At 33.9% G+C, this 12,545-nt stretch overlaps 2 protein-coding genes across 2 annotated transcripts in view; both read left to right on the top strand.

The window, feature by feature from the left end:
• LOC102578289 (probable receptor-like protein kinase At1g67000) overlaps nt 1-3,901 on the top strand; it is an 8,071-nt gene extending 4,170 nt beyond the window's left edge. The window contains exons 2-4 of the mRNA XM_015307262.1: nt 1,469-2,270; nt 2,354-2,398; nt 2,748-3,901. Of these exons, the coding sequence (XP_015162748.1) occupies nt 1,505-2,270; nt 2,354-2,398; nt 2,748-3,853 (1,917 nt within the window). The 5' untranslated portion in view covers nt 1,469-1,504 and the 3' untranslated portion in view covers nt 3,854-3,901. The remainder of the gene's footprint in view (nt 1-1,468; nt 2,271-2,353; nt 2,399-2,747) is intronic.
• The window catches only part of LOC102606282 (probable serine/threonine-protein kinase At1g18390), a 27,296-nt gene extending 18,698 nt beyond the window's left edge, over nt 1-8,598 (top strand). The window contains exons 2-4 of the mRNA XM_015307228.1: nt 6,308-6,559; nt 6,638-7,020; nt 8,506-8,598. Of these exons, the coding sequence (XP_015162714.1) occupies nt 6,331-6,559; nt 6,638-7,020; nt 8,506-8,598 (705 nt within the window). The 5' untranslated portion in view covers nt 6,308-6,330. The remainder of the gene's footprint in view (nt 1-6,307; nt 6,560-6,637; nt 7,021-8,505) is intronic.
• The last annotated feature ends 3,947 nt before the right edge of the window (nt 8,599-12,545 follow it).

The following is a 12,545-nucleotide window of genomic DNA, read 5'->3' as shown; positions in this document are numbered from 1 at the left end:
AGTATATATATATATATATATATATACACACACATTGTTGTTAAACAAAGGATGGATACATTGGACAACATAGAAACAAGAAAATGGAAAATAATAGAATGTGTAGGTATCAAAGTGTGTAAGTATTCGCTTGTATAAAAAATTGATAAATCCAACAAACGTCAATCTCTTTTTGGTCAAGTTTTTTCTGTAATACTTGAGGTTTGGTGTTAACTCATGTATTTGTTTATAAAAATATAGGATTACTGTATTCAATTATACTTGTATTGCCTAAACAATCTTTTAAATTGGATAGATTACTTATGTATCCATATATACTTGTATGCACAAATCACCATTTCAACTTCTGTTAATATTACAATACAAGTATCTATGTATATAAGTATTCAACTATATACAAATATGACAATCACACAAACCTCAATCTCTTTTTGCTCGTGTTCTTCCTTTACTACTTTTTTTTGTATAACTATAACCGTTGTAATGGAGAAAGCAAAACAATTCTTCAATCGAACCTCTATAAAATAGATGAAAATATAGATGGATATAAATATAATCTTCATAAAAAAAAATAAAAATAATCAATTAAAAGATACTTGATGAATTCAAATCACAATCACACAAACCTCAATCTCTTTTTGCTCATGTTCTTCCTTTACTACTTTTTTTTTTATATAACTATAACCATTTCAATGGAGAAAATAAAATAATTCTTCAATTGAACCCCTATAAAAATAGATGAAAATATAGATGGATACAAATATAATCTTCATAAAAAAAGAGAGAAAAAATCAATTAAAAGATACTCGATGAATTCAAATCACAAAAACTACTCCTAGAATCATCAAAAAGATCTTAAATTGGAAGGAATATGGGAGGAAAATATTGAGAATCTGTGATATAGGAATGTTGATGAAAGAGAAAGTATTAATGAGGATAAAATTGAAAAACTGATCACATAAAATGTGCCTAGACATAATTAATTATCCTTGTGATAATAATTTTCCTATTTAATATTTAATAAATTTCCTGATTATTTGTATATAATTAACTTTGCTATTTATTGTGTAGTTATATCCATATAACATAAAAAAATAAACTATAGCTATTTGTTTTAAATATATATTGATGTTTGCCATATTCTGTAGTTTTTCCTTAACAGAAGTTGAACTTATAGCTATTGATTGAACTTCAATAACCCTATAAATATAGTCATTTTTGTAAGTTGCTCATCTTAAAATGAAGTTATCCTGGATACATATCAAGTCATTTTCTTTCACTAGGCTTGAAAATGTAGTCTTCGTTATTTCTGCAGGACTTCAAGTCTTTCTGTTGACAATAAGGTGCTTTGAAGATTCCCTCACAGCCCTTAATATACGTTTAAACAACTTTTCCACATTCACTATGCTCTTAAAAGCATAAGTGCAGTGAACAACCGAATTCATAATTTTTCCTCTTGTTGATATAGGAGGAGACTTTTGCTTGATCAGTGGGAGGATTTAATATGACTTACACTTCTTTTATATGCTTTCTTCTGATCAGTTACTTAGTTCAGGCAAATTGCAGAAATGATTCAACTTGTCCAAAGTCCTTTTCATGTGGAAATCTTACTGACCTGAGCTTTCCTTTCTCTCTTTCCACACAACCTGACTGTGGAATAGTGCCCATCTCTGGTTGTGATGCTAAACCATATCCGAGAATCCAACTGCTTCCTGGAGGAGATTCGTACTATGCTTTAGGAAATCCATTTAATTATACAGTTTTTCTCGGGGACCCCAAGCTTCATGCCAAGTTGAGGCAACACAAGTGCCAAGCATTTAACAAAAAGTTCTCCCTTCCAAACTCTTCTTCTATTTCTTTCATACTTCTCCTATTGAATTTTGTCAACTTCTTCAAATGCAACATCACTAGTAATAGCACCCCAAACGTTACCCACACAAATGACCATTTTGCTGGTTATAAAAGGTACAATGGCTGTACAGGCTTCAGCATATACTACAAGCTTCGCCTAGGTGATCATGAAGATGCTCATGCTGGCAATCTTCCAGCCAACTGTTCACTTAACAGATTGCCAATTGGCTCGATATCAGATGAAGGTGGTTTGTTCAATATGTTAAGCGCCGGTTTTCTAGTACAATGGAAACTGTCTGCGGACTGTTACAAATGTCACTATGGCGGAGGTCAATGCCAGACCGATATAACCAACAAATTTCATTGTTCATATCCAAATAATCCACATGATCATCAAAAAAATGATCTAAATGCTCAAGGTCTAGTGCATATTTAATAAATTTCTTTCTCATTTTCGTATCAAATATTGATAATATTTCATAGAATTTTTCCTCTTTTTTAGATGCAAAAATGACTAGAAGCAAGTTGGGACCGACTCTGGGAGCAGGTAGTTAAATATCCATTAACTGCAGGGTTCTTTCTTATTTCAGCATAATCATGCATATCATTTAAATTTTCTTCTTCATTGTGGTAAAAATTCAAAAAATTGAGGAGACACGTACTTCAGATTACAGAACGTATGGATAGTGGAGTTGAGTGGACATTCTTTCTACTTGTGATGTTTTCCTTTCTTTCTTTTTCCTGAAAACCTTGATAACTGACTGCATTTTTTGTAGATATCTACTATTTGCATAGTCCCTAAAGAAAACTATACTTCCCTGATAGTGCATAAGACATTCAGAATTAGTTATATTTATATTCTCTGATGGAGCATGGCTTCATTTTGCTTTCAACAGGTGCAGTTCTGTTTACAGTTGGACTGTTGGTTTTACTCTTTTACTTCAGAGAGAAGATTTTGTGGTACAAATACATCAGGTTTTGGGAGTCTAATGCTGAGGATCACCAAAATATTGAAGCATTTTTAAAGAACTATGGATCGTGTTATCCAAAGAGATACAACTATTTAGAAGTCAAAAGAATCACCAGTGGCTTCAAAAATAAACTTGGTCAAGGAGGATATGGTTCTGTATACAAAGGATGTCTGCATAACGGAAGTCATGTGGCTGTGAAGGTCCTGAAGAAACTAAAAGGCAGTGGTGAAGAATTCATTAACGAGGCAGCAAGTATTAGCAAGACCTCACATGTTAACGTCGTGAGCCTTGTGGGATTTTGTTTTGAGGGATGTAAAAGGGCTCTCGTATATGAATTTATGCCAAATAGATCTCTTGAAAAATTTATTTATGAGGAAAGATCCGACAGTGTTCACCAACTGGCTTGGCCAATACTGTACAAAATTGCACTAGGCATAGCTCGAGGATTGGAGTACTTGCATCGTGGTTGTACCACTCGGATTTTGCATTTTGATATAAAGCCTCATAAAATCCTGCTTGATGAAGATTTTTGTCCGAAGATCTCTGACTTTGGACTAGCCAAACTGTGCATGAAAAAGGAGAGCATTGTGTCAATGTTTAGTGCACGAGGGACTATCGGTTATATTGCTCCAGAAATTGTTTGCAGAAACTTGGGAGGTGTCTCTCACAAGTCTGACGTCTATAGCTATGGAATGAGGGTCCTAGAGATGGTTGGAGGAAGAAAAAATGTTGACGTTGGAGTTGATCGCACGAGTGAAATCTGCTTTCCACATTGGCTCTATCAACGAATTGAACTAGACGAAGAGCTTCAACTAATTGGGATAATGAATGAAGAGGAGAAAGAATGTGCAAGAAAGATGGTGATGGTGAGTTTATGGTGTATACAGACTGATCCCTCAAATCGACCATCTATGAGCAAGATTGTGGAAATGTTAGAAGGGAAACTAGACTCTCTGCAAATGCCTCCCAAGCCTTATCCTTATTCTCCCTCAAGAACAGAGGTAGATTCATCAGTAGTAGAACTGGCCTAGCCTTTATGTGTTCATATCTCAGCTAATATCACTGCAGTCACATTTTGTTATGGAATTGTAGCATAATCTGGTACTGTTACAGGTTCGGTTTCTGATGTGTTTAGATGTCCTTGAATGTAAGAAGATGTAAGTTGATGTTTTTCTTAATGATTTAATGCTAAAAGAAGAGTGATTTGCCTAGAGGAATGTCAGGATAATAAGCAGACCTAATTAGTGCTTTTCATTTTACCTGTTCAGCATATGTCTGACTATAAGATAATTTCCAGACAATTAGATAATGGGATTGCCTTATTGGTTAGCCCAATTGTGGTCTGGAGCCTAATTCAATCCCAAAAGTTAGCGCATGTGATGAGATCTTTCCAAGACCAAATAAGGCGACTACAACAAGATACTCACTTTGTTCAAATGCAACAGAAGCTAGAAGAGTACTCATGAAGCTAGATATTTTTTGCGGAACTTTCGCATATAGTCACTCAAAGATAGCTTAATTACGCTCCATAGATATAGTTTGGTAATTACGATTCGTAGCTACATGTTATAGAGAGAAGAGTGGCGAGCGAGATTGGGAGAGGGAAGAGAGAGGCGAATTGTATATGTATATTTGTCAAATTGTATATGTATATCTGTCGAATAATTGTATATATGTAACTGGTACACATATGTATTTGTATATCTGGTCGAGCGAGATTGGGAGAGGGAGGAGAGAGTGAAGAGAGACGAACTATATTTGTATATTTGTCAGATAATCGTATATATATAACTGATATACATATGTATTTATATATCTGGCAAGAGAGATTGGGAGAGGGAGGAGAGAGGCAAGTGAGAAAGGTCAGAGAGTGGATAGAGATTAATTGTATTTGTATATGTATTTATGTCATATAATTGTATAAATATGTGTATAATTTATATTTGTATATGTATAAAAGAGGACAAGTGACGTAATTAAAACTAAAATTAAGTTGTGAGCCGTAATTAATTCAAACTATAGCTATATTAGCTAATTAACTAGTGTATGCTTGTTTTTCTGTATAATTTTCCCTTTTTTTTAGTCCATTAAAAAGACCGAGGCCTTTTAGCCCAGCCTAAGAAAGCCAACTGGCCCTTAAGACTTGACGCCCGTGGGCCAAATGTAGTTTTGTTATTTCTACATGACTTCAAGTCTTTCCTCACAGCCCCTTAATATACGTTTTAACAACTTTTCCACATCCACTATGCTTTTAAAAATGCGCAAGTACTTGTGAACAACTGAATTCATAATTTTTCCTCTTGTTGATATAGGAGGAGACTTTTGCTTGATCAGTGGGAGGATTTAATATGACTTTCACCTCTGTTATATGCTTTATTCTGATCAGTTACTTAGTTCAGGCAAAGGGCAGAAATGATTCAACTTATCCAAATTCCTTTTCATGTGGAAATCTTACTGACCTGAGCTTTCTTTTCTCTCTTTCCACACAACCTGACTGTGGAATAATGTTCTTATCTGGTTGTGATGCTAAACCATTTCCGAGAATCCAACTGCTTCCTGGAGGAGATTCTTACTATGCTTTAGTAAATCCATCTAATTATACATTTGGGCTCGGGGACCCCAAGCTTCATGTCAAGTTGAGGCAACACAATTGTCAGGCTTTTAACAAAAACTTATCCTTGCCAGACTCTCCTTCTATTTCATGTTTTGAAATCATCAAAGTGAATTTTCTCAACTTCTTCAAATGCAACAGCAACAGCACTAGTAGTAGCACCCCAAACATTACCCATAAGATGAAAGATCATTTTGCTGGTTATAGAATGTACAATGGCTGTAAAGGCTTTAGCATATACTACAAGATTCAGCTATATGTTGAAGAAGACATTCTAGCTCGCAATCTTCCTGCCAACAGTTCACTCATTAGTTTGCCAGTTGACTTGATATCAGATCATGGTGGTTTGTTCAATATGTTAAGGGCCGGTTTTTTCGTAGAATGGAAGATCTCTGAGGACTGTTACCAATGTCACTATGGGGGAGGTCAATGCCAGACTGATATAAACAACAAATTTCACTGTACATATCCAAATAATCCACATGAACAAGGTTCAGTCACACAGTGCATCTTTCGTAGTGTCCTTTCTTGTATTCATATCACATATCTATAATATTTTCCCTCTTTTTTCTTTAGATGCAAAAACTGCTAGAAGAAAGTTCGGACTGACTCTGGGAGTAGGTAGTTAAATTTCCATTAACTGCAGTGTCCTTTCGATCTTTTTCTATTACAGAATTTCCATGCATATCATTTGAGTTTCTTCTTCATTGTGGTAAAATCTCAAAACATTTCCTTAATGATAAAGGATGATAAGAGAGGTAAGTACTTTAGCTTACACAAAATGATTGGATAGTGGAGTTGAGAGGACACTTTCTTTTTCCTTGTGATGTTTTCTTTTGTCTGAAAACCTCTGATTACTGATATTTTTTTCCAGTTTTTGGTGGATTAGGATTGGTGATGATTTGTTTAGCTGTCTACTTTATCTGGTGTTGCAAGAGGAGGAAATTTAATCCGCCCCACTTCCTCTCAACAAGGAAATTGTCATGTACATTTAAAAATGATGTTGAGAGAGGCAGTATATACTTTGGCATCCCAGTCTTCTCTTATTCAGAACTTGAAGAAGCCACAAATGATTTCAATTCCTCTCAAATCCTTGGAGATGGTGGTTTCGGAACTGTTTACTATGGTGAGAGACTTCCTAATCCAACTGAGCTATGCTTCAATTCTTTCTTCATATGCCTAATACTTGTTCATTAATGACAAGGAAAACTTAAGGATGGACGAGAGGTTGCTGTGAAGCGCCTTTACGAGCACAACTGCAAACGAATGCAGCAGTTTGTAAATGAAATTGATATCCTTACCAGGCTAAGGCACAACAATCTTGTCACTCTCTATGGCCGCACTTCAAGGCGTAGCCGTGAACCACTCCTTGTCTATGAATTCATTCCTAATGGAACTCTTGCCGATCACCTCCATGGTGACAGAGTGAAGGACGGATCACTCACCTGGCTAGTCCGCATGAACATTGCCATAGAAACTGCTGGTGCATTGGCTTACCTGCATGCGTCTGACGTAATACACTGCGATGTGAAGACTAATAACATACTCCTTGATCACAACTTTAATGTTAAAGTTGCAGATTTTGGGATATCACGGCTTTTCCCAAATGTTGTCACTCATATTTCAACTGCACCCCGGGGTACCCCTGGCTATATTGATCCAAAGTATTATGAATGTTACCATTTGACTAGTAAAAGTGATGTTTATAGCTTCGGGGTGGTCCTTGTCGAGCACATTTCATCAATGCCAGCTGTGGATATGACTAGGCATAGCCAAGAGATTAATTTGGCAAACTTTGCAATAAACAAGATTGTAAAATGTGCATTTAATGAGTTGATTGATCCATCCCTGGGGTTCGACTCAGATACCAAGATTTTGGAGATGACTACTTCAGTGGCAGAGTTGGCTTTTCTATGCTTACAGACAGATAGGGACATGAGGCCTACTATGGTTGAAGTTTTGGATATTCTAAACGAGATTCAGATTAGTGAATTTGACAATGAGAAGAGAGCTGACTCTAATCTCAATGGAAATGAAGCTAAAATTGTTACAGCACCCAGTTTCACTGAATCAGAAGATATGTTTAAGCTGAAGCAAGTTAAATCACTACCTTCTTCAAATTTTGTTACTGATAAATGGGTTTCTTAGTTCAGGCAAACGGGAGAAATGATTCAACTTGTCATAAGTCCTTTTCATGTGGAAATTTTACTGACCTGAGATTTCCTTACTCTCTTCCCACACAACCCGGTTGTGGAATAATGTTCTTATCTGGTTGTGATGCTAAACCATTTCGAAGAATCCAACTAGTTCCTGGAGGAGAATGGTACTATGCTTTAGAGATGCATAATTCATCAGTTTGGATTGGGGACACGAAGCTTCAAACGATACCGAGACAACACAAGTGCCAGGCTTTTAACAAAAATTTCTCCCTTCCAAACTCTCCTTTTATGCCTTTCCTTATGATTAATATTGATAACTTCTTCAAATGCATCAGTACCAGTAATAATGCCCGTAACATTACGCACAAGAAGAACGAACATTTTGTTGGTTATAATATGTACAATGGCTGTGAAGGCTTTAGCATATACTACAAGCTTTTCGAAGATGTTGATGAATCCATAGGAGCAGACAATCTTCCTACCAACTGTTCACTTATCAGATTGCCAATTCACTCAGGTCATGGTGATTTGTTCAACAGGTTAGGTCCCAAAATTCTAGTAGAATGGAAACTGTCTGATGAATGTAATGAATGTCATTATGGTGGAGGTCAATGCCAAACTGATAAAACCAACAAATTTTCTTGTCACAAAGGTAGACATCTCCAAAATAATTTATACTTCCAAGGTCAAGTTCATGCTTCTTAAGTCCCTTTTTTGTTTCATGCCACATAAATAATATATTTCATATTATTTCCCCCTTCTGTAGATGCAAAAACACCTGCAAGTAGTACCGATCAAAGAAAAGAAACAACTGAAAAAAAGATGGTGGGGCTGATTCTGGGAACAGGTAGTAAAACATGTTTAATTGCTGCCATGTATTCTTATTACAGAATATTCATGCATATCATTTAAAATTTCAAGGCTCTTCCCAAATGATGTCTCTCATATTTCAACTACACCCCGGGGTACCCCAGGCTATATTGATCCAAAGTATCACGAATGCTGACCATTAAAAGTGACGTCTATAGCTTCGGGGTGGTCCTTGTTGAGCTCATTTCATCAATGCCAGCTGTGGATATGAACAGGCATAGCCAAGAGATCAATTTGGTCAACTATGCAATAAACGAGATCATAAAATCTGCAGTTGACGAGTTGATCGATCCATCCCTGGGGTACGATTTAGATACCAAAACTCGGGAAATGACTACTTCAGTGGCTGAGCTGGCTTTTCTGTGCTTGCAGACAGATAGGGACGTGAGGCCTCCTATGGTTGAAGTTTTGGATACTCTAAAGGAGATTCAGACTAATCTCAATGCCAATGAAGCTAAAATAGCAGTTGTTCCTCCAAATTCTGTGACTGATAAATGGACTACTTACTCTGATATAACTTGTACAAAGTAGTTAAGATTTCTATACTCCGTTTCTTTGTTACTTTTATGTAAATTTTTGTAGACTGCAAATGTACTACCGTGAGAAGTTTCTTGAGCTATGTACTGTGAGTGGAAGTGATGCAATTTTTAATTTCTATAAAAGTTTAAGTAGTATACACTGGCAATTTTAAGAACTTTTTAATCGAGAACTAATGGAGTTATTGAGGATCGGCATTAGAAATCTGTGCAAGTACAAGTGTTTATATAAGTACTAGTTTTCGAACACGTGCAACGCACGTGTATACGGTGCTAATTAGTATAAATACTTCTAAAATATAAGTGTACGATATGTAAAATACAAGCTCAAATCAAGGAACGATTATATTCAATTGATATTATCATCATTGCAAGGCACATCATACAAAAATATTGTTATCAAGTGAATTTCAAACGTACTACTACAACGACTTCAAATATAGAATTCTTATAATATATCAATTATTCAACTTGTTAAGAATACTTTTTTAATATGTCACAACACATAATTTCAATATCGGCATTATAGTTGCAAAATATTTAATGCCTTAAAGTTTCCTTCTTCTTTTTAAGGGAAAATGCATAAGTACCCCCCCAGCCTATGCCCGAAATCCCAGAGACACACCTAACCTTTACTAAGGTCCTATTACCCCCCCGAATTAGGTGTGTCTCTGGGATTTCGGGCATAGGCTGGGGGGTACTTATGCATTTTCCCTCTTTTTAATAAATAGTAGCCTCCACTTCTTTATAGATGCATACATATCGATTAGTTGTCGTCGAATGAGAGTAGTATTTTGTAATAGTTGTAGAGAAATTCGATCAACATATATGGTTAGTAGATCATTATCAAGTTCATAGTGTACACCTACAAAAAAAATTAGTATTATTGTTAGAAAAATAATCATTGTTTAAATATTTAATTGACATGAATATGTACCCTTCGTCTTCTTTGACTCATTCAAAATTATTAATTATGTCATCTGTAAATTTTGAATTATGAAATACAAGACAATCATTTGTGAGATATTAACAATATGGTAGAAAAAAGAAAACAATATAAATCAATAATTATAATGGTGCAAAAAATAAATGCATATAAAAGAAAAGATAACTTTGAATTTGTGTATAGACATACTTATGAACCAACCTAAAAGAAAAAAAAAATTACATATAAGAAAATTTGAAATCATCAAATAAACGTTCAATGAAATAGAAGTATTTTCAAAGGATAAATAAACAGAAAATAAAAGTATTACTCCCTCAAATCAAGATTCCAGAATTCATATAATTAGACATCAAATCAAGACTTTAGAAAACAAAAGTATTTTCATAAAAAAAAAAAAAAAAAAGAGAACAATAAAACTACTGCTCCACCTTACTTAAGTTCAGTTTCTACTGCTCATACAATTAGATACATAGTGGTAATATGATTTAAATATAAATAGGAGATATCAGGAGATGTGAAAAGACTTATAAATTATTTGAAATATAATATTTAACGTAAAATTATGTCTTTTTGGATTCTTAAATATAAAAAATAAATAAGATCGATCGAGAAAATGAAAAGGTTTTTACCTAATGACACTATACGGTTGTTTAATGAGGAATTATGTCTTCTTGGTTTGTTAATGTGGTTGAAGAGAATAGGAACTGATTTTGATGAGTGGTGCAACTATTTAATATGCTATTATTTAATATCTAATTATTAATTATAATATAATGGGAAAAGGCAAATATGAAAAAAAAAAATAAGTTTCATGGTATAAGAACTGAAACGTTTTGACCAAAAAAAAACAAAAATGAAATAGAAATGAGAAAAAAAAGAGAAGAGAAAGGCAATTTTAAAATTAAAATAACAATTACGGATACCTAGTAGTAGTATTTATGATAGTAAAAATGTTCTCTAACTGCATTATATTGATTACAACATATACTCATAATTGGATATTTTTGAGATTATGTAAATTCTCTAGCCTTTTATTCCTACATAATTACTATTCTGTAGTATTAAATATTCATATAATAACTAATTAGAAAGTATATTACGAGATTCTTGAATAGGGAAAAATCTAATTCTAAAAAATTGCAATTAAAAATTCACGGTAACTTGATCCAAAAGGGAATGAATTATATATCGATAAATAAAGAGTGCATGTTATTGTTTTGTAAATAATATTTATTTATTATTGCAAAGAATATTCTTACTACCTATATTTAAAGAGTTGAGAAATTTACAAGAAACATACCTGATAGATGGAAAAAGGCAAATATGAACAGAAAAAAAAAATCATGGTATAAGAACTCAAACGTTTTCACCAAAAAAACAAAAATGAAATAGAAATGGAAAAAAAAAAAAAGAAGAGAAAGGCAATCTTAAAATTAGAAAAATAATTACTTGGAGATTCAAAATGGTAGAAAGAATGTGATCATAACAATCATGAACTTCACAGTATCTGTATACAACAACTCTGCTCGACATCAAGATTAAATCATCACTTTTAAACAAGAAATATAGATATCAAAAGATATGTTCATCACATTTTTTGTACACAAAAAAAATAAAAAATTGGAGAAATAAAATATTCATAAAAATTTCAATATATACCATGAAAATATTTTACCTCATGTGATCTTCAATTTGATATAAAAAAAAGTATTTCATGTACACAACAAATCTAATTGTATTTGCACTTGTGTACAACAATCCCTTCATACGATCAGAAAAGTGATTCCTTCAAATAGCCTCTAACCTCTGTTTGTAGTACACATATACTCCAACAATTTCATATCAAAATTGAATATACATTTGTAAATACCTAAAACTCTTATGAAAGTTAAAAAGAAAAATGACGACAAGTTCTTAATAGAGAAATTTTAATAACAAAGCTCGAAGAATTGAACAAAACATTAATAGAGGAAATGAAAAAGAAGTTCAAACTCAAAATATGACTCACCATTTTGGCTTAGAACGATTGTAATATCAATTGTGATCTTTGAACTTGTAACATCCAGCAAATTGAAATAACTAAGAAGAGGCTTAGAATTTGAAAATTTTCATTTTGAAAAGGATTTGAAAATCTGGAAAATTTTGGCTAAGTATGGAAAAGGTGAGTTTTTGGCCAACTTTGAGCAGTCATAACTTCCAGCTCAAGATGATTTAGGAGTATTTCCAGTTATGGTTGTGAAGCTTGTGGAATGATCTTTCCAACGCCGCCAAGTTTGCTCAATTCCGAGTTCGTATGAGCGAGTTATGGCCCTTTGAAAGTTGGGCAGTTGACAAGAAAATCCGTCCGGGAATCATTAAGGGCATTTTGGTCTTTTCCCTAGCTATTTCTTTTGAGGATATATTGTTGTGTTAGGCTGATATTTGGATCATTTCGTTCCATTTTAAGAGAGTGAAAGTTAGGGTTATTGAGAGTGAAGAAGAGAAGAAGAAGAGAAGAAGAAGAGAAGAAGAAGAGAAGAAGAAGAGAAGAAGAAGAGAAGAAGAAGAGAAGAAGAAGAGAAGAAGAAGAGAAGAAGAAGAGAAGAAGAAGAGAAGAAGAAG

The sequence above is a fragment of the Solanum tuberosum genome, unplaced genomic scaffold (genome assembly GCF_000226075.1).
Source record: "Solanum tuberosum cultivar DM 1-3 516 R44 unplaced genomic scaffold, SolTub_3.0 scf00051, whole genome shotgun sequence".
In the NCBI taxonomy this organism is placed as follows: Eukaryota; Viridiplantae; Streptophyta; class Magnoliopsida; order Solanales; family Solanaceae; genus Solanum; species Solanum tuberosum.
This window is presented reverse-complemented; position numbering and strand designations above follow the sequence as displayed.